Source organism: Pseudonaja textilis, chromosome 1 (assembly GCF_049901715.1).
Source record: "Pseudonaja textilis isolate UNSWEBS1 chromosome 1, rPseTex1.2, whole genome shotgun sequence".
In the NCBI taxonomy this organism is placed as follows: Eukaryota; Metazoa; Chordata; class Lepidosauria; order Squamata; family Elapidae; genus Pseudonaja; species Pseudonaja textilis.
Genome location: NC_141990.1, coordinates 189,714,655 through 189,738,040, shown reverse-complemented (window position 1 = coordinate 189,738,040; position 23,386 = coordinate 189,714,655). Strand labels below are relative to the sequence as shown.

At 39.7% G+C, this 23,386-nt stretch overlaps 1 protein-coding gene across 3 annotated transcripts in view; it reads left to right on the top strand.

The window, feature by feature from the left end:
- The window catches only part of B3GALT1 (beta-1,3-galactosyltransferase 1), a 391,340-nt gene extending 376,181 nt beyond the window's left edge, over positions 1-15,159 (top strand). For 2 of the 3 annotated variants that reach the window (XM_087920013.1, XM_087920015.1), the window contains one exon: positions 13,316-15,159. In XM_087920013.1, the coding sequence (XP_087776139.1) occupies positions 13,509-14,501 (993 nt within the window). In that variant the 5' untranslated portion in view covers positions 13,316-13,508 and the 3' untranslated portion in view covers positions 14,502-15,159. The remainder of the gene's footprint in view (positions 1-13,315) is intronic. The other variant, XM_087920014.1, reaches the window with a different exon arrangement.
- The last annotated feature ends 8,227 nt before the right edge of the window (positions 15,160-23,386 follow it).

Sequence of the window (23,386 nt, the reverse complement as noted above, 5' to 3'; positions counted from 1 at the left end):
GGCCTTTACAGGGGACAAAGTGCGCCTGTTTTGAAAATAAGTCAATTATGGTCCATATTACAGTGTATCCCTTGCTGTTTGGCAATTCAACAATAAAATCCATGTCTATATCTTGCCATGGACATGTTGGCTCTGATACTGTTTGCAATAGTTCCATTGGTTTGCCTACTCTAGGCTTAGATGTTGCGCATACACGGCATGTCTTTACATAGTGTTTGACATCAACCCTCATTTTGGGCCATCAAAACTGACAGCAGGTTAGATGTAATGTCTTTTAAAATCCGAAATGTCCTGCCTGATTTACATAATGACAATTTGTAAGTATTTTGTCCCTACACTTGGGTGGCACGTACACTTTATTTCCTCTCCAAGCTATGCCCTCTTTAAATGAACACAAATGGGAATTTTTTTCAGCCAATCATCCTTTGCAGTAGCATTTCGTATTGTGCCATGGGTTGTTTCCTTTAAACGAGTCACTTGACCAACATTTTTGGACGAGTTATCAACAATTAGGGGTTGAATAATAATATCTCGTGTTGATTGATATTGGGACAACCGGGACAAGGCATCCGCCATGAAATTCTGTCCTTTCAGTACATATTTTAATTTGAAATTAAATTGATTAAAGTACAGGGCCCACCTGACCTGCTTAGGAGACAATCATCTTGGTTTTTGTAATGCTTCTAAATTTCGGTGATCTGTCCACACTTCAAAAACCTCCTGTGCCCCTTCCAGAAAATGCCTCCAAGTACTTAGTGCCCATTTTACGGCGAAGGCCTCCTTCTCCCATATCACCCAGCCTCTCTCTGTAGTAGTAAACTTCTGTGATGTATATGCACATGGCTGTAGTGCTCCAGTTTCATTCTCTTGTAACAGGACAGCCCCTATGGCCACATCACTCATGTCCGCCTGCACGATGTACTTCTTCGTTGGATCAGGATGCCATAGAATGGGTGCTTGAGAGAATAACGATTTCAATGTTTCAAAGGCTTGTTGACATTGTTCTGACCATTTAACTGGTTGGGTTGGCTTTGGTTTTTCTATTAGTTTCTTTGTTTTTAGCAAGTCAGTTAATGGCAATGCAATGTGGGCAAATTTAGATATAAATTATCAATAAAAGTTTGCAAAGCCGCAAAAACTTTGTACCTGTTTTCTTGTTTGGGGGATTTTCCATTCCATTACAGCTTTTACCTTCATTGGATCCATCTCCAATCCTGCATTAGAGATTCAGTATCCCAGGTAGTCTAGTTTCATACAATGGAACTCACACTTAGATAATTTGATATATAATTTGGCATTTAATAATTTAGTTAACACACTCCTCACTAATTGGATGTGTTCTTCCATAGTTTTTGTGTAAATAAATATATCAACCAAATATACTAGCACCCCTTGGTATAAATGTTCTTGTAGTACACCATTAATAAGTTGAATGAATACCCCGGGGGCCCCTTGTAATCCAAAAGGCATTACTCGAAATTGATAGCTTCTGAGGGGACAATTGAATGTTGTCTTCCATTCATCCTCAGGTCTTACTCTCACCCGATAATATGCCTCGTGCAAATCTAATTTAATAAAGAAATGTCCAGTTGAAAAGGTAGCCAACAACTCACTGATTAATGGTAACAGGTACAAGTTATTGAGGCAGACCGCGTTAAGTCCTCTAAAATCAACACACAAATGTAGGCCACCATCTTTTTTTTCTCGGAATAGTACAGGGGCAGCTATGTGTGATCGTCCGGCTTTAATGAATCCCCAAGCTAAATTCTTGTCTAGAAAGTTCTGCATTTCTGTCATTTCTTTCAGTGTCATTGCATACATCCGGGGTTTGGGCAATTTTGCCCCTGGAATCAGTTCAGTAGCACAGTCCGTTGGGCGGTGCAGTGGTAGAATCTCACACTTTGTCTCACTAAATACTTCTGCTAAATCCTGATATACTGATGGAAAAGAGGAACTACTATGTTCATCTAGCACACTATTGGGTTCTACCCAAAACTCTGTTGTTGTACTTCTGGTTCTTGCTGTGGCAGTTCTGGTTCTATAGTAAGCCTCAACCGTCTAAAACCGCCTTCCCACCAAATGTTGGGTTTCCAACGATCCAACCATACTAAACCTAAAATAACTGCCTCTCGCATTTCCGATACTACAATGAATATTAATCGTTCCAATGGGTTCCAATTTCTAATTGAATAGGAATAGTCATCATCATAGCCGGAACTCCCCCTAACAATGACCCATCAACCTGTTCGAACTTCATAGGGGTAGGAAGGGGTTCTAATGGCACATGCAGTTCATCCACCACACGTTGACAAATCAGAAATCTGGTACATCAGGTATCTATCAATGCTCCATATCGGCCTCTAAGCCCTACATTATCTAATACTATAGGTATTATAAATGGCCTAACAGGAGAGCTTATCATGGTGTCTTCTTGGCTGTCATCACCACTGTCAAACAGTCCCGACACAACTCTTGGTTGCCACTGTTCACTATCTCGCTTCATCTCTCGTGTGGCTGGAGCTATTGATGGTTCTTGTTGTGTGACACCCTGTGATTTTTCACAACTACTAACTCCCTTGCCACTATATATATGAAACAATATGTGAAACATTTCTGGAAGGACTCCTTGCTGTTTGCTTCATACGTCCTGTATCTATCGTAGGACATTCAAATGCCCTTTGTCCCAATATATTACAATGAAAACACCTAAGATTTAAACGACCCCTGGTATTGTTGGCCACAATTCCTTGCACACCCCTTCCTATTCCCACATTAGTCCCAACCGGACCAGTTCTTCGTGGACCTTCAGATTTCTCTCTAAATTCCTTCAACCTTACGTCTAGTTCGACAACAGTTTTATACCAGTCTGTTATTTGTTGGGGCACACCCCTGTAGAGACAAGCCTATCATAATCCTCTATCTAAACCAGCCCTGAATTCCCTAATCAATAGATGTTCTGGCCAAGTTCTCAGTTTCCCAGCCAATCGCCTAAACTCCCTGACGTATTCAATAGCTGGTCTTCCATTCCTGACACCGAACTGGTTCACTGCAATGATCTTTTGGTGTTCTGTTTAGCCCACCCACCCACCCACCCACCTGAGCTTTAGGCTGTGCTTTATTCCTTGCTTTTTCCTCCTCAGCTGCTTTGCATTGGCACAGCTGAGTTCCACTCGTCAGAAGGAGAAGGTGAATGCTTGCCGGAGCCAGTGATTTGTAAACTGTGTGCACGCACATGCAGCAAAGCGCATGCTCACCTAACCAGTTGTTATGCCGATAGGATCCTACCGCTGCTCAGGAATGATGTTACTTAACTCCTTTACCTGGTCTCCAATATGCAGCTCCTCTCCTTGTTTAAAAAGACAGTAGAAACTAGCAGAAAGTGAACAATTTGGGTAGTCCCCTTGCTTTCACTACATAATTCTCAGCCATGTTTGAGTCAGGCCAAACACTGATTGTGCATTCGAACCTGCTGGGCTTATAAAAGGGCTACACAGCCACAAAGCACCTATAAAAGACCAACAGATATATGGACTGTAATGGCAGTGTTATACGGACAAATTATAATCCCATCCTAGTTTAAAGCAGTGCCCCTGATTCCTACAGATTTCTAGGAATATGGATTTTTTTTTAAGTATATTTAAAACATAATTCTAATTCAGAGGTAGAATTTGGTGAATAAGAATATTAAAAATGACTCCGCTGGATGGTTAAGCAAAACTGACAATTGCTCTCAATGTAGACATTTTCTCAGAACAGAAGAACAAAAGTGAGATTCAAATGTGTTCAGTGGGACTCAAGGATTCTGAAGGACTTAGCTTCACACATGCAAAAGGGCGGACATCTCCCGCTTTGAACAACTCAAGGAACCAAATGCATCCCTCTCTCTTTTCTAAAACTCATTGACATGTTGCAATCCTTGAAAAGATAGGAGATCCTTTTGGGATCCAAGAGGGGATGACCCTCCTTGGCTCTAGGCCAGTATTTAATGCGCCTACCTTGCATTCAATGCGTTCAGCATTCAATCAATGATCTGCTTTCAAGGAGGACTAAAAAGATTATTTCTTAAAATCCCAGCTTCAGAATATATACATTTTTTTTGCTGCAGTTTTGAAGAGCTATGAGCAAGTGAGTTTGCAGTCAGACCTATAGTAATTTTTATTCCTATTTAGCCTGGCATCACCTAATGAGAAGGAAGGACTCACTGGAGAAGAGCCTAATGCTGGGAACGGTTGAGGGCAATAGAGGAAGGCCCTGACAGAGAATGAGGTGGCTGGATGGAGTCACTGAAGCAATTGGCATGAGCTTAAATGGACTCCGAGAGATGGTAGAGGACAAGAAGGCCTGGAGGAACGTTGTCCATGGGGTTGCGATGAGATGGACATGACTTCACAACTAATGACAATAACAGTATGTGATGTGACGCTAGTGATGTGGCAGTAGGAGCGGTGCTATTGCAACACAATGAAAAGGGGGTATTGCAGCCATGTGCCTATACACCTATCTAAGAACAGAGTTGAAATTAGGAATTCATTGGAAGATTATGGGGAGAAGTGTGAGAATGATGAGCGAAAGGCTTCCTTGACTAAAAAAAAAATCAAGGATCTTAGCATCTTGACTATTTCTTTAGCTTTTATTATGTTTTAATTCTAGTTCAGTAGACTTCCATCGTTCTTGGAATTTTTCTTATCAATGTGCATAACCCCACAATATGGAACTTGTAGGAAGCGATGCATTTCTTGTTTGTGTGTGTCTTTGACAGTATTTGTGCTTGTTCTTAGACTGGATCTTTTTACATGATCACACAAATGGGGACTTTCCAGCATGTAAGCATCTTTGCAAGGATTAAGATGAATATGGGCTTCAGGATAAGAACGCTTAAGGGGACTGGAGGCATATCCAGTTCCAGCAACCGTTCTTCATATGTTTCAATATAAAGAACGGTTGCAAGAACTGGGTGTGTCTAGTTTGATGAAAAGAAGGAGTAGGGGAGACATGATAGCTGTGTTCCAGTATCTCAGGGGCTGCCACAAAGAAGAGGGAGTCAAGCTATTCTCCAAAGCACCTGAGGGCAGGACAAGAAGCAATGGGTGGAAAATGATCAAGGAGAGAAGCAACTCAGAATTAAGGAGAAATTTCCTGACAGTTAGAACAATCCGTGGAACAACTTGCCTCCAGAAGTTGTCAATGCTCGAACACTGGAAGTTTTTAAGAAAAGATTGGATAACTATTTGTCTGTAATGGTATGAGGTTTCCTGCCTAAGCAGGGGGTTGGACTAGAAGACCTCCAAGGTCCTTTCCAACTCTGTTATTCCATTCTATTCTTACGTGCAGAGAGCAAAGCACCCAAATAGGTCAATCATTATTACAACACATCATCTGACATCTTGATATGGGGATGGGGCAAAGGTAGAAACTTGAGGAAAAAGTATAGAGAGTACCAAATTCAGATTAATTCAAACAAATGCCTGATTCAATTTTGGCTACTTCTTTTCTCCTTAGCCAGGTGCCTCAAAGACCACTGCTTGATTTAAGAATTGGACTTTATATTTCTGAAAATATCTGACCAGCAATGCCACTAAACACCATGTTTAAACCTGATGGTATCTACTTTGGATTTTGCAAAAATCTCAAACATTTCAACTAAAACTTTGTCCTGTTTTTTCCTACTATAATGTGATGCACACATCATTTTAACACAAGTTGTATTTTTCTCTGGATTTTTAAAAATCATCCTGCTTGATTAAGAATTCCTGAAATCTCAAAAGTTTGCAGTCATTTTATGTTTCTCTATTTTGGTTGATCTAATAAAAATATGGATTACAACAATAAGCAAATTGATCAAGTGCACTGCATTATTATGAACTTTTTCCCTGTCCTCAAATTCAACATTGCTGATTTTGCTTGTGTATCAAGCATTCATGTAGCTCTCTTCATCTTTAAATTTGAAAGTTTTCCATCTCAAATTCACTCAAAATGTTCCGATTGTGTGTAACTTTATGCTAGTTGAATTTCCAGCCAGTTCCAAGGTTCACAGCTTGTGGTTAATGCTAGATGAACTGTGGTACCAATAATGTAAGTCACTGAATTAACCTTGGAGGAGCTGAAAAAAAATCTAAGTTAAGATTAGATCTGCTGGGTTGGCAAACCACCAAGCAAGATTATGGCCACACAGTAAAGATTATGGCTACGCAGCAAAGATTATGGCCATGCAGCAAAAATGGGGTGGAAAATCACCAAAGGGCAATGGTAAATAATTTCTATGTTGTTATGAAATTAAATGATTGACATTTCCAGGGAATCACTAGCTGGACTTGAAGGAGTCTTACAGCCCTTCTCATGGTTTGGTGTCCTCTCCAAACATATAGCAGAGAAAGCAGGTTCAAAACTCAAATCTTCTCCTGGATCATCACGTTGGTCACTTCCATGCTCCTATAACCAGTGATGTTCAATAGGGATAAGGAAATATATATGGTAACAATAAAATCTACAATTTATTACTTAATGGAGGGGCCTCAACTGGTAGCTACCATGTTCTCCAGATAGATCCTCAGATATGCCTAAAGCAGGGTTGTCAAACTCAAGGCCTGCCGATCAGATCCAGCGCACAACATGCTTAGATCTGGCCCACAGGGATGCCCTGGAAACAGCAATGGACCAGTCCATGGTGCCTCTGCCAGTGAAAATGGAGCTTGGGTGGGCCACATGTGGGTCCCCAGGCTCCATTTTTGCTGGCAGGAGGCTGCAGGAGGCCATCACGGCCATAAATGGGGCCCAGGGGGCTGCATGCAGCCCCTCCCAGGCTCTGTTTTCACTGGCAGAGAGACAGCAAAACAAACCAAAAACAAACCCAAAGGACAAATGTTTCCCCTTTCGCATCTGAGCATGCAAGAAGGGACGGGAAAGGCGAAAGGGAAAGAGGAAAGACAAAGAGAAAGAAGAAAAGATGGGAAGAGAGCAAGGAAGGAAAAATAAGAAAAGGGGAAGAAAGAATGAAGAGGGAAGGAAAAAGAGAAGGAAGGAAAGGAGGGAGGGGGGAAGGAAGGAAGGAAGGAAGGAAGGAAGGAAGGAAGGAAGGAAGGAAGGAAGGAAGGAAGGAAGGAAGGAAGGAAAGAGATTATAACGAGAGGGAGGGAGGGTCTGAGGGAAGTCTTGTCTTAGCACTTGGCCACCACAGGTTCCCGTGACACGAGTGACGTCAAGCTGGCCACACCTACCCTGCCCCCACCCCGAGGTCAAACACAATGCGTCCCTCAGTGAAATTGAGTTTGATATCCCTGGCCTAAAGCTTCTTTCCAGTTAAATTCAACTCCTGATTTGTCCCACAAAAATCAAAAGGAGATACATTGAACTGTGATCTTCAGGACTCTCCAAAGAACATTTGTCCTCTTAATGCCAACATGTTGGAAGGATTTATCTCTAGTTTATATGTCATGATTCAGTTTCAAAAGTGCATCCCTCCCTATTCCCCATGCAGTTTAGGTAATATTTCATCTATCCTTGCCCTGATATTAGTTTCAGGACTTCTCAGGTTGTCCCTTTATCAAAAACCTGGCTCCCTGCTCATCTTAATGGCTTTGCCATTGAGATCTGCAGCAGAAAACATACTGTAGATATAGTCTTTTAATGAAGCTATCTTTTAGCAGAAACCTCAAGCAGGAAAGGAGGTTGCAGCAAAGGCCATCTGTATCATAAAGGCCATAATCATCCCTTCTGAAAGTCAAGCCTGCCACATCCATTCTCATCTTTAGGAGCATCAAAGAGATTAGACCTGCAGCAGAGAGAAACCTCATGTCTGAAAGGCTGACTTATTACTGTGAGATAATTGAAGTGACTAGTGGCAAATATTGTCAACAGAGTTATTGGGAAGACGAGGGTTTGTTAATAGGCACTGAAAGAGTTCTGCCTGCAAAGAAAAGAGCTCAGAGAACACCAAAGTAGTCTTTTGTGTTCTCTGCTCCAGGTTTTTATTATATTTAGCAGAAATAAGAAGGGGAAAGGTTTTGCTGGGTGAGCTCACCGATGAAAACGAATCTCAGTGGCTATGGTAACTGAAGGTGAAACGTGTAATTTGCATAAGCCCTCTGGGAGGCAATTTACATGTTAGCGCTATAGCCAACTGGGATTGACGTAAGTGTGGGTGACCTAATGTCCAACACAGATACTTCAGGGAGGCTGGTAGAAGAGGAAAGGAAAAGCTTGGTGCTTCTGGGATGGCACATATGAAAAATACAATTTTATATAACAAAGGGAGAGAAATGGCAAAGTACGTGTTTATACGCAGAAGATTTCAGGTCCTTCTCCTGCCCTTATCCAGGAAAGCCTCAGAAAGACTCCCACTCAAAACTCTGAAGCACTAACCAGCACATAACATGCAAAATGCTTCTCTTTATTATTCTTGCTGCAACCTCCTTTCCTGCTTGAGGTTTCTGCTAAAAGATAGTTTCATTAAAAGGCTGTATCTACAGTGTGTTTTCTGCTGCAGACCTCAACGGCAAAGCCATTAAGATGAGCAGGGAGCAAGCAGGCATTCAGATGGTCCTAAGTGTACCTCCCAACTGCCTTGCCAGCCTGGCTAATGCCGAGTGATGCTGGATCTTGGCATTCATCTACATTCAGAAGACCCATACTAGTTCTGTGTTAAAGCTTAGTTCTCTGCGATTGAGCTTGGAAGTCAGTTAGGCTCCACCTACTCAGGTTGACCTCTCACTAATGAGGTTTGGCAAATTCTCATCTGTTTTTAGTAATAACTCACTGCTGTTTAAAGGCTATTCCAGTAATCTTAATCCCATCCCTCTCATCTTTCTCCTTTTCTGCTTCCTTCACCCTTGCTGGTCATAATACATTTTAGACTCCATAGTCAGCTTACATGGGCCCAAAGAATGTGAATTTCTGCTGGCTGATCATTACCCCAAGTGAGCAACCAGTTTTTGCTTTGTTCAGGATTAGTTGATGGTCTCTTCTTCCAGTCCATGATCCTCATAGTAACCAGTTAGTTTCCAAATTCATAATTCAATCATACCTGTATCTTTTTCTCCCTCTTTAAAAGAACCTAGTTTTCACAGTCATACTTTAGTACAGAAAAGATCATTCTGATATCTGTTGGCATTGGACCCCTCATATTCTAATCTAACTTTGTCATAGCTTTTTCCACTGGAACTAATCGCTTACACTTCTCCAATACATTGTTTATCTTTAGTGTTGATGAAAACAATACTGTCTACTACATTTTCCTCTGTCAACTGTATATGTGCAGTTTGGGATTACTTTTGTCTATTTAGTATTTAACATTAGCCTTTTTGTCATAGTCCATTTTTTACTTTTATAACCACTAAAGCTTCTTCACAGTCAGCTAACCATGTGGGCTTGTCTGTATATCTCAAATTATTAAAGAGTTTCTATTCCTAAAATGTCTGTAGCGTGTATATTTTTATTATATTTTTCTTCCTGAATAAGTCAAAAAAGAAAAACTGTATAAAATAGTTTAATTATCCCTTAGATTTTTACATCTTATAAACTTATGCTGAAGGCTTGTATATAAATTTCTTAATGTAATGGTGATGATTGTGGTGGACCAATTTCACAGATTTCATAGATTGCTGTCAACAACCCTAATTCTCAATAACAGCATTTGAAACAGCAGCTACATCATTGTGACATGTGTGTCTGTGTATATTTTCCCCAGTCCAATTAAAGCAGGATTGGAGAACCTGTATTTTTCCAGAACTGGTTATTGGATTAGTGCTAAGGTTCCTAAGGCCGGCCATGCTGGCTGGTTGTAACTAAAACTAAAAGCAACCAAAAGTTATGATTCAACAGCAGCTGAAAAGTTAAAGCATTGTAACTTAAAATAAGCAGCTAAAAGTCTTTGGAGAGTCTCAGTCATCTAGGTCATGGTTGTTGCAAAGATGCTTTTTCAAGAGAGAACTGGGCTTCCTTGGTTTTTCTTCTTGGATGAGAAGTGAAATATCTTCAAAGAAAAAAACAAGAACGTCCAGTTGCCTCCTGAAAAAGCACTTTCAGAATTTAAAAGAAGTAATACAAGAGCCGCGGTAGCACAATGGTTAGAGTGCAGTACTGCAGGCTATTTCTGCTGACTACTGGCTGACCGCAATTTGGCAGTTCAAATCTCACCCGGCTCAAGGTTGACTTAGCCTTCCATCCTTCCGAGGTGGGTAAAATGAGGACCCAGATGGTTGGGGGCCATAGGCTGGCTCTGTACACCGCTTAGAGAGGGCTGGAAAGCACTGTGAAGCGGTATATCAGTCTAAGTGCTATTGCTAATAATCATTCCTCTGATCTCATTAAATGATCACCATGGCTAGGTTCCGTTGGATTTTGCCAATATAAATTAGAAAAGCAGCATTTGTAAAGTAATTTCTTTAAAAAAAACTAAAAATCACCTTAACGGCTATAAAGTTTTTCTTACAACACTTAGCATTTCCTTGTTTTGTTTTCTTACCAAGGGATCCTCTTTTCAACGAATACCTTTGTGCATAAAGAATGAAGCTGGATTTTAATACACGACATACGAGTAGGTCTGTTTCTGTTTGTGTACAAAGAGTGTTTGAACAATTACCGCACAGCTGTTCGAAGTAAAAGCACCTCTTGTTTCATCTTTGCAGGATCAACTATAAAGAACAGCTTTTTGGTCTGGGGCCCTCCCGAGGCAACTGTTATTTGTGTTTTACTAGAAATGTGAATCCTGAATGTTTTCTGTGGCTGTTTCATATGAAACAGAACCCACAAGTATTATTATGAATCCTTTGAGATGCTGCTGGATTGCAACATGAATCTCTGAAGGCAAATGAGCTTTTTAACTGTACAACCTCTGTACAGTTTGACAATGTTCCCTGGCATGAACTGCTCTGTCTTGGGATTATAGAGACATCTGGAAGAGACCAACTTTATGACATGCTAGGGATAGTTTTTAGGAAAGAAAGATAAATCTTACCATCCCATGTAAACTAAGGATGGCAGATAAGATGAGTTTCTTCGTTACACATAGTCCTTGCTTAACAATTGCCTCAGACTGCAGCTGTTCAGGGTTACAACAATAATGAAGAAGTAACTTTGTGACCGATGGCCGGTTGCAACCTTTGCAGCAATGATGATGATGATGATGATGATATTCGTTAAGTTGTGTCCGATGCTTGGCCAATCTCTCAGGCATATGTTCCCCATTGCATTCAGTTAGTAGGTATTGCCCTGTGCCTAACCCCCTTTTTTCTCTCCCCCTCTCCAGCAGAATAGAGAGATTGCCTAAACGAGCTAACTCCTCCTGAGACGCTTTTCTCTGTAGTGCATCCCTAAACAGTGCTAAGTGCAAGTTAACAAAACTCAGCTCTGGGACTTTAATTAGATGATTAGAATGCGCTGCCAGCTCTTAGCTAAAATAGATTAAAATTGAAAAACACCTTAATCGGTTTAGGCAGTTAGTCTAGGGCAGGGCTGTCAAAATGGCGGCAGCCAGTAGGCCAGATGTGTGTGTAGTTGTCGGCCATTTTAGTGAAGCGGGGGGGGGAGTCCGGATACGCCACATGATGCTGCCTTGATGACGTGAGCTTGACACCCCTAGTCTAGGGCATTTCCTTCAATGTCTATTCTCCATGGAGTGCCTGCTTACGCTCCTGCAATCCCTTCCTCTCCAATGAATGTAAATACACTACCGGGATGAACATTCCAAAGGGAGGAAAGTTGGGAAAGGCCTGTAAGGTTTCCCTTTTACTTGAATTCCTCATGAGTTGAAATCCTCAAACCTTCCCTACCATTTGGACTCACCCAATTGTTTAGGTTTGCATCTTCTGAGCTGTGAAAGCAATGGAAAGCTAAAGTAAAATCCTATGATAATATGATTTTTCACTTCTGCAACCATTTAATGACTGAGGTGTTGGTCCCAATTACAGCCACTAAACAAGGACTACCTGTACAGGGATTGCTGCTAAACATTGAATCACGCCTTTACTGATCTAACCAACACTGTACATTGTGTCACCAAGCCAAAAACAATGCAGGCTAAAATAATAATTTCATCATTTTAAAGCAATTGACAGAATGCAGACAATAATAGGGGGAAAAAATCCACTTAATCACAGCAATTAAACCGAAAGGGAGCAGCTATTTATAACCAGCTTTCAGATAAAGAGACCACATCTCTCACCACCTGCCCTCATAATCTTACATGCTGGCATTTAGATAACAAAGGCAATTGTGTGACCCTAAACATTAGTACATTTTGTTATATGTGTGCAAAGCTCTGTCGTGCAAAGAGCTCTATGCAGTCTTGAAATCGTAGTCTTTTTGGTCTATAAGCATAATGAATTAGATATTCTATTCTTATTTCATACATTTTACAATCTCTGACATTTACCACTGTTGAATATTCTCAAAGTGCAATAGAAAGAAGTATTTTTTATTATTATTAGAATTTGTGAATGTATGCTTACTAGCTCGATACCCGTGCTTCGCTATGAAACTATGTGGTCGGGCTTAGTTTTTTGGGAGGAAAATAAGGGGGAAAAATTCTGCCTCTGCCTACCATCATCCATCGGTATTCATATGGCTAGCATCCTGTCAATGTGTGAGGCTGTTTGGAAACTGAAACTGTATTTGCTGAAACTGTATTTGCACCTAGAAGCCAAGAGGAGCACACTAAATTTCTAGTTTGTAGGCTTTACAGTTCTGGAGATTTTGTGATGATGCATGAGTGATATTTCGCCTTTATATATGTAGATTTCTTATTATTTATCCAGACCTTTTTAAACTTAAAATCATCAGATCTTTTACTACCGGTTCTGTGGGTGTGGCTTGGTGGGCGTGGCAGGGGAAGGATACTGTAAAATCTCCAGTCAGAGGTGGGATTTGCCGGTTCTCTGAACTACTCAAAATTTCCACTACTGGTTCTCCAGAACTGGTCAGAACCTGCTGAATGCCACCTCTGAGGGTATTGTTATGCAAAGGGAACATCTTTTAATATAATGATCACATGAATAAAATTTGGAATACAGACAGAAATAAGACAAGACAAAGGGGGAATATTAGTATATACATTTTTATAAGATAAGTGCAATGACAAGAGAGCAGTTTAGAAATTGAACAGCGGTATTATTATGTATGTTTAAACAATATGAAATAATGAAAGATTATAATTTGGTATATGATTTATGATATTATTTTATTTGTACTGAAATGTATGGCACCCTGGTGTCACACTGTTCACACATTGATATGTATATGTAATGTAAAATAAAAAAAACTTGATTTAAAAAAAGAATAAAACAGCACCTTCAATAAGCCGTTTTTCACTTATGTTTTTCAGAAGTAACACCTCACCCCAAGACATGGGAGCTATCATTAGACTGGGCAATGGATTTCTAGAAGCAAGTGCCATGCCATTATCGTGTCAGACTTTTAAGATCTGAAAAATAACATGCTTCCTCTCTCAGACCAAGTGAAGCAAGTGGCAAGAAGACAATTGGTTCATTCTGTTGATTAGAAGAGCTTCAGGAACAATGCCTTCAAAAGTCTCGTGTTTATATGTCTTGACAGTTGTATGTTGGGCAAGTGCTTTGTGGTACTTAAGCATAACACGTCCCACTTCCTCCTACACCTCATCTTACACCGTTCATAAAACTTATGACAGCATCTCAATGGCTCGAAAAAATGTTTCCTTTGGGAACATAAGGACTCGACCAATAAACCCTCATTCATTTGATTTTCTCATCAATGAGCCAGACAAGTGTGAGAAGAACGCTCCCTTTCTGGTTATTCTAATCAGCACCACACACAAAGAGTTTGATGCTCGACAAGCTATCCGGGAGACCTGGGGTGATGAGAACAACTTCAAAGGCATTAAGATTTCCACACTTTTTCTTCTGGGGAAAAACACAGACTCTGTGTTAAACCAGATGGTGGAGCAAGAAAGTCAAATTTTTCACGACATCATTGTGGAAGACTTCATTGACTCGTATCATAACCTGACCCTGAAAACATTAATGGGAATGAAGTGGGTGGCCACATTTTGTTCAAAAGCCAAGTATATCATGAAAACAGACAGCGACATCTTTGTAAATATGGACAACCTCATTTACAAGTTGCTCAAACCGAACACCAAACCAAGACGAAGGTACTTTACTGGCTATGTCATCAATGGAGGACCCATCAGGGATGTCCGGAGCAAATGGTACATGCCAAGGGACTTGTATCCTGACAGCAACTATCCGCCATTTTGCTCAGGCACAGGCTATATTTTTTCTGCCGATGTAGCAGAAATGATTTACAAGACTTCCCTCCATACTAGACTCCTTCATCTTGAGGACGTGTATGTGGGACTCTGTCTGCGGAAGCTTGGCATCCATCCTTTCCAAAACAGTGGCTTCAATCACTGGAAGATGGCCTACAGCCTGTGCAGATATCGGCGTGTTATTACGGTACATCAGATATCCCCTGAGGAAATGCACAGGATTTGGAATGATATGTCCAGCAAGAAGCATCTCAGATGTTAGGACTTTTTGAGGTGTAAATACTTTGGTTCTTGTTATATGAATAGAGAGCAAACAGACAATGGGGTGTTCACTTCTACGAGGAAAGAAATCTTAATAATATTTTGGTTAGCTGGTCTCTCCAGCTATAACTTCTGGTTTACAAACTGCAGGTCCTAACATAATGGTATTATTCACATCAGTCCAAACAAACAAGAGGCATTTGTCTTGTCCAGTCTATCAAGTGTATGCATAAGAAGATGACTGTAACAAGCATAACATAAAAATTCATTCCCATTAAAAAGTCAGAGAGGAACCCTTCTCTAAGGCAATGGTGGGTCATTGGTTATGAGGAAAATTCATCCTCACTGAAATTGATTTTAAAAATGCAAACTGAAATGGTGCCATGAAAGGCCTCTGTTCCAAATTAGATGCCACTTTATCATCAAAGTCTAGCTGTCAGTATAAAGTTCTTGCTATGACAGGATTAGGAATGCATCTTGTGTAGATTTTTATCCATGCATCACCCCTTCCAATGACCCAGCTGTTTTCCTCTAAATTCAGATATGAGGAGCAGTTGAAGTCATAAATGGACCATAGCTAAAAGTAATTTGTTTTAAAAGTTACTGTTTTATATATAGAAACATTTCAGTACTTGAACATTTCAGTACTTGGGTCCCTATTTCCTCATTTAAAAAACCTTACGCCCACTTAGCAAAAGTAGGCCCTATTGAAATCAACTGGATCTCCTTTGATTAACTATAAACAGTATGGACAAACCAACAACCACTGGAACAGTGCCAGAGACCCAAAGAGAGGTCTAATTTTCCCCAGTAAGTTGGGAGAAAGATTAACTTCAGAATAGGAAACCTGAGGTTGGATCATTCCTACTATCATTGTAAATAACATCCAAGGCCAGCTGATCTGGCGTCAAAACTCTTGGAAATCTTAGACAAGTTTTTTAAAGGAGTTTAAAAGGAGTTGGTCCATGGAGTGCAGCAAAGGAATAGAACCTGTATCTTTTACCACTATTCCATCCTGTGGAAGAGGAAATTTAAAAATATGTTGATACAAACATCTCTCTCCCTCTCTCTTTCCCTCTCCTATTGTTTTTCAAAGCATGGAGATCACATACCTTTCCCAGTTGGGTAGGCTACCATTCCAGATTAGGTTGCTCTGTCCCCAGTTTAAAATATTCTCCAGAATGTTAGTAGTATATAATTTTCTTCATTGTAACAACCTTGCCAAATGCAAGATCTACTCCTTGCCATCTATAAACTAAGGTATCAAAAGGTATTGGTAATAATGTCAATTTAGTGATGAAGAGATGTTTGAAAACTCACATATGTTTAAATGGGGAAATTGCTAAATGCTGTCATTACTTCCCTTTTAACAATTGAAGTACTTGCTTTTAATGTTGTTTACAAATTTAAAATCAACGGTGGCACTTTATTTTCAGGAATAGTGTTTAAAAATCAGTAGAAATGCTGCATAGCTAAGGAAGGAGTTAACATGACTGTGATGTAACCTCATGCTAATAAACAATATGTATAATTACGGATTGGAAGATAAGAAAAATCACAGCCAAAATTCTGAATGAAACACTGTTAAAAACTAAATAGTTTATTGCAACTTCGATTGAGATTGTCCAAAAGGTGCTTTTTCAAGAGGCAACTGGACTTTCTGGTTTTTCTTTGAAGATGTTTTACTTCTCATCCAAGAAGCTTCCTTCAGATCTGACTGGATGGATCCGAAAGTCCAGTTACCTCTTGAAAAAAGTATCGTTAAAACAGTTTATTGCAACTCTTTGCTTTTTAAGAAGCTCTTGTGTATTTATATGGAATTATAGATCTGTATGCTGTAAAGAAGAGTGGGGGGAGGACTAAAAGGGCCATGAGTTAAATAAGAGTTTATTTATTTCTCATTTGTGCTCTTCCAAATGGCTTTATCAATAGTAACATTTGAAATCGACAACCATCACAATTTGACAGATAGGCTGGTATTTTATTCATTTAAAGTACAAATATCCATTTGACATTGTGGACGCTGGTAATGCATAGTATTTTAAAAGCCAAAAGCTACCATGTTTATGGAATCCAAGTTCAGTTTGGAGATTGACTTATTCTCCAAAAGCACCAGAGGGACAGGACAAGAAATAATGGGTGGTAGGAGCTTGTTACAGAGTAATCCAACCTAGAAGTAAGGAGAAATGTTCTGACAATGAGAGAAATAACTCATTGGAATAGTTTGCCCCCTGGGGTTGCAGGTTCCACCACTGGAGGTTTTCAAAAATAGAGTGGACAACCATTTGACCGGGCGGGATTGTACAAGGCTCCTGTCTTGAGCAGGGTTTGGACCAGAAGATCCCTGAGGTCTCCCTTCCAACCCTGTGATTCTATGTTGTATGTTCAATGGACCATTTTCTAAAAGGTACATGTTTAAAGATCCTATGGATAGAATTTCATCAGCAGTGTAGGAGTATGTTACATTTCCTCTCTTCACACATTTAGTTGAGAGTTAAGGAACAATCTGTGAAAAAATGGGGTATGGGAATGAGGAAAGGAAAAGACCTTCAATTCAACCTGTTATCATTGGACCATCTCTGGAATCTTTCCAGCATCTAAAGCTACATTTCATTCCTAAGGATTTTAAAAATATTTATAATTTAGTAATACTTTTGCTTTGTTTTTTAATTTGGGGGCATCAAAATCAAAAGATACTTCGGAACGAATCGGTGATAAATGCTTCTTGCTTTGCTGTGCATATATTTCAGCTTCATACATCTCTCGTATATGCAATAGCTTTGTTTGGATAGAACACTGTACGGTACCAGGCTTTCTTTCCTCCTTCCCCTTTGTACGATTGTCATGAAGCTAAGAATGAACTGAAAAAGTATAGTGGATCTTTATCGCAACACTGATTCATATATTCTTCTCACGGGGGATTTCAGCAGTAGGATTGCCTTTGGCTCTCCTCTGCATGATCCTATCATGCGATCGTTATATCAGCCCTGGATTTCTTTGCAGTAAATTCGGGAGGTTGGGGCGAATTAGGAAAGATGAAATTCTCCCACAGGGTTATATTATTCCACCAACAGGTAACATTGGTTGCTGACTTAAGATTCATTATCTTTCAGAAGTAGCATCCGAAGCTGGGCAGGTATCTAATAGATGTACATTGTTCAGATCTCCTTTGAACACCTCCTTCTTTGGCCATCCAAATTATTGATGGCAACTCAGACTGTGCCAGTCAACTTGTTTCAAAGGGAAGGAAACAGGACATTATGCAAACTCTTTGTATCCACTCTACTGTAGTTGCTTCTTTCCCTTCTCATATATCTAATGTGGTGGTTTTTTTTTTTACTAGAATGAATAAGAGGACTAATTCTTGAAATGAGTAGAAAGCTACAGTAACTGAATGCATCCTGAACCAAAGGATGCCATCTTTTAGGCATCCTTCATTGGATCTTTGGACATCTTACTCCACTAGACTGCTAGCGTCGTTTTGAACATGCTTCCAGTATGATTGGATTAAATCATAATTCATGAATACTGGAGATATGTCTAAGAACACCTTCATTAATACCTACTAAGTTCCCAACCCTGCTTGATATTTACACACATCTAGAAATGGTTTAGAGCTCAACACAAGCTTGGACGCTCCCATGTTTTGTTCCAATGTATGCTTAGTTGTCTAGAGTGGGGTGGGCGAAGCCAAGGTAAATGGATAAGGGCATGGGAGAGAAGGAGAGGGAGAGAGAGAGGGAGAGGGAGCTTAGTCAACTGAGGGAAGACAGGAGGCAGAACACCTTTTAGGAAGTGAGGGCTTCATGTCAATATTGAGCATGGCAACTATTCTGTGAAGAGGGAAACCACCCCCTGCTGAAGCAACCATTTTGTGAGAAAGAACACAGACAGTCTCAAAAATTTACTAACTCAAAAACATTGTCCACCCAGAGTTCTGAATATCTCTTTATTGTGTTCGGTGATTGCGGTGATCAAAGAAGTGTATGAAAACACCCTGCATAGGCCATACATGTTATTATTTAATTACTATGGCCATGTGCAGCAACTACATAATTCAGCCAGGCAAACGAGATGGATGTGGCTTGATAGAAACTCCTCTTTAAGCAGAAAGGCAACTGTTTAATCCCTTTTAACTTATCCATAGAGCAAGGGAGTCACTCACTAAATGGTTAATCCATATTGTTAGATAATTTATTTCAGAAACAATCATTAGGCACTGCTTAACATAGTTTTCATATAGTCCTTGCAAAGGAAGTCACTTCTAAGTATTCTAAGTAAACAAATAAATCAAGTCCCAGGCAGTCACCTATCAGAAGGTATATAATACAGCCAAAACCAAGATCTCAAGGGCTTAAAAGTTCTTCAGAATAACAGAGTTGGAAAGACCTTGGAAGTCTTCTAATCCAACTCTCTATTCAGGAAACCCCCTGCTCTGGAAACTTGCTGCCCCGCTGCTCAGGAAACCCTATAACATTTCCGACAAATGGTTGTCCAATCCCTTCTTAAAAATTTCCAGTGTTGGAGCATCCACAACTTCTGTGAGGCAAGTTGTTCCACTGATTAATTGTTCTAATATCCAGAAAATTTCCCCTTAGTTCTGGGTTGCTTCTCTCTTTGATTAGTTTCCATCCATTGCTTCTTGTCCTGACCTCAGGTGCTTTGGAGAATAGTTTGACTGCCTCTTCTTTGTGGCAGCCCCTGAGATATTGGAACATGGTTATCATGTAACCCTGTTATAAAGAAGGATCAACTGCACTTATAGGTCAGTAGGCCTAGAAACAGAAGAGCAGAATTCAAGCTGCAAAGAAGCTTTAAATTGCACTTGAGCACGTGTTAACATATATTAAAATGTTTAAAGTATTATTTAACTTGTTCTTCTTGTCTCAAATAGCTGGCCTGTCCAGTGTCTCCTGGCTTTTTAAATTGTCTTTTATTAAAGCCACATTCAAAAGGGAACCCAACATTTAAAGTGCACCACTATTTAGATAAGAGAACATTAATAATGTAAGCTGAGATTTTAAAGACACCGTTAACTTTTTCTGTCATGTCAAATCTTGAGCTCTCCAAATGGCTTGCTGATCATTTTCCTCTTGTAGATTATTCTTTTTTCAATATAAAGCAAAAACAAAGTAGCAGTGACACTTTATAATAAGTTGGTACTTGGAGGGAAAAAATGATCAGTCTTCTTTGTCCATTCTTGTTGGTTATAAAGAAATTGCTGTGACACGTTTGAAGAACATGAGGCTGAGAAAGTCTGATCTACAAATGCTACTTTATTCAAGTCCACTGTATTTCCACGTAACACTTTTCTACCACTGTACTCCATTCTCTCAATAGTCCCACTATCCTATCACTTCATCATGTAAGGGATAAGGATGGATTATGTGTCAACTTCACATCTTACAGAAAGTTCTTGGGCAACATGATGGCATGACACTGACAGGAGAGGCATATGCAGAAATGAGAGGTTGGGCTGGAAATTCACCCCCTGAAAAAGAGGCAAATATCACCTCCTTCCTGCATTTTGCTCATGTCATAACCGATAGCGAATCCCAACAGGACCCAACAGGGCCAAAATGAGACCATCAAAGTGCAAGAGTAAGGATAGGCCCACACATTCAGGGTAGCACTTCATTTTTAAAAAAAAAAAACAGTAGTAGGGAATCAAAAGACCACCAAGGATTCAGCGGGTTTAGTAGTCACATGATATTAAATGCATTAAAAGGATAAGCAAAAAGGGGACAATGAAAAGCATCATTTAGAGATAATGTATGGCTGGAACCCTGACCCAAAGCCTAACCCCTGATAGAGCCTTTCCCATGTAGGTTTCTTTGCATGCAGGATCCTAAACCAGGGGTGTCAAACTCACGTCGTCACGTGACGTATCATGTGACATATTTTCCCCCCTTCGCTAAACGGGGCGTGGGCTTGGCCAGCATGTGTCACATCTGGCCAGTGGGCCAGGAGTTTGACAGCCCTGCCCTGAATCATAGATTGTCATGCATTAACTGGTTTGTTAGCTTTCCTTAGCGCAAGAGGTAGCTGCTCTCTCAGAGATGTGAGTTCAGCACAGCATTGGGTCACAGTCTGCAGTAGTGAGATACAATCACTCCAAGCAATTTTAAGACTAACATCTGTAAACCATGGCAACACTGCCTATGGAGCAACACTGCCTATGGAAAACAAACTCCTATAACAACAAACATCGACTAAAGCCCAGAAATATTTACATCCTCTCCAGATGTTCATTAGCACTTAGGATTGTCTCTTTCTATTTTTTTCTGTTCTTGGACAGATTTGTAAATATTCATCATTTTAAAAACGCTGTATATATTTTAAGTCAGCTTTTTCTCTACCCCACTGCATGTGTGTGTGTGTGTGTGTGTGTGTGTGTGTGTGTGTGTGTGTGTAGAACCAGCTTGCAACGTAACATTTGGTTATGCATGGAGCTGCATCAAAATTTCTGTCAGTGTTCAAGATCCTTAAGCATGAGAGCCCTGGTTTTTTTTTTTTAATGTACATGATGTTTAAAAGTGATTTTAAAAAACACACAAATCTGTTTCACAATTCTTTTGAGCAAACACGAAAAAAGATGGAATCAGCAAAGGGACCCACTGGGACTTTATAACTATATATACAAGCTTCTTTAGTTCGGGAGGGAGGGACCTGTTGTCCTCCTGATTTGTTATCTTCAATTCCAAGCAGCCTCAGACAGTATGAGCAACAGCAAGGGATGCTGGGAAATGTAGTACAATATCTGAAACTCCTAAGGTCTCCCTGCCCCGCTAGTCTTGGCAGCATTGGGTCAAAGATTGTTCAGAAGCAAAAGTTAATCTTTGTTTTTACACCTATTTTACGTTCCTTAACATTATTTTTAAAACATATGGTTTGTTCATAATGGGAAATAATTTGAACAAAACACTTTTCATCACAGTAATCCCAATCTAAATAAAAATCACCTTTGATTTCTATTTTTGAAATGTAAGTGGATATAGCAGACATTGGCAGTAACTTTCAGAAGCCTTATCTGAAGAACTATTTTATTATAGATATTCCTAGTGGGTGTCTTTGGAGGATTCCAGAGCCATTGAGATTCAATCAATAAATTGATCCTTTATTGGGATTAAAACAGATCTATGTACAGAATGCTGATTTACAACGAAACGTCTAATGAACTAAGGAAACATGACATGACCTGAAGTGTAAATGTACTATTATATACAAATGGCTGTATTTATGTATTTACTTATCAAAATTGTATATATTGTTTTATCTAATGTAATTGTCAAAAAGTGCTTCTTCTAGTTGAAAAAAATGTTACCTTGGAGTTCTAGAGATGCCAGCCAAGTTGAATGATCAAGTTGAATATTTCCCTATGGAAATGGGAAATGTCTCAGACAAGTTCCATTTTGTCACTCCTTACTGAGAAATAAAATGGTTTCTGATAGCACGAAGCTCAACTACGGTTATGTTGGAAGAGGGTGGAGTGTTGTTTTTGCTGATCGTTTTTAAAAACTGGGGAAATAAATTAAAGAACAGCATTTGTGTATATAGTCATCATTGGTTAAAAAAAAACTTCATCAGAAATTATCTGCATGTCTTGCATTGGCTATGTTCTGGAATTCTGAATTGCAATCAAACATTTGTAAGGAGATTATTATATGGAATTTATTTAGCAGAAACATATGTTCAGTTACTTCTGGGTTAGTGTTTAATATAATGGAATATTAACTCGGCAGGTCTTTTATTACTAACTTGTCAGATCTCTTAAACCAAATAGTACATTGACAAATGAGGTAGAATTCAGGGGGACAGCTGTGACTATGACACATCAGCAAGCGAGAGACAGGAAATAGCTGAGAATTTAGGCTACATGAAAGATGGATAATCTATAACCCAAACTCCTTTTCTTTCAGGAACCTTCAGAGCCTCCAGAAATATAATACCAAAACTCAATGACAAGCTGCCAATATTGATTACATGTTCTTTAATATTTTTGTAAAGAGAGTCTCCATCCTAAATCTCCATTAGGCTCTACCCATGTATTTTAATTTTTATTAAAAGACCTAATCCTACAAAATGAAGAGTGGGGAGAAAGGGGGAGAAATTCCAGTTCTAACAGCTCCAGTGAGATCACCACCACACCACTTGCCAAACTCTTCCTTCTTTTGGAGGCCAATACAAGAACAAAGATTGTATGCCTCTTGTCTCTACTAGTTCTGTTCAAGAGCCATAATGAATGCTTTTGGCTGGCAGCAATAGGGGAAGGAAGGAAGGAAGGAAGGAAGGAAGGAAGGAAGGAAGGAAGGAAGGAAGGAAGGAAGGAAGGAAGGAAGGAAGGAAGGAAGGAAGGAAGGAAATCAGATATGGTATTCGGCAGGTTCTGCCCAGTTCTGGAGAACCGGTAGTGGAAATTTTGAGTAGTTCGGAGAACCGGCAAATACCACCTCTGACTGGAGATTTTATGGTATCCTTCCCCTGCCATGCCTACCAAGTCACACCCACAGAACCGGTAGTAAAAAAAAATGGAATTGCACCACTGCAGCAAATCCAACATAAGAGAAAAAAACAACGCATAAAGATATACTAAACTTTTATTTGGAGGAGGCCACAGAATTTCATTGTATGAATTTACAGCAAGTGACTGGAAAACATATTCAAGTGAATATGTATTCCTCATGAAGTTAGTCAAGACAGATTCATTTCCCAGTATGATCATCGGCAGCTGCTGCAGAATTTATCTTTTGTTCAGCTGTCAGAAAATTTTGCTCTTTCTCCATCTATTTTATTTTAGCCAACAAGGGGTGAAAAAAAGAAAAAAAAGGAGGTCCAAATAATCTTTTTCTAGGTAAGGTACCAGTTTTCTGGTATCAAGTGCCACAC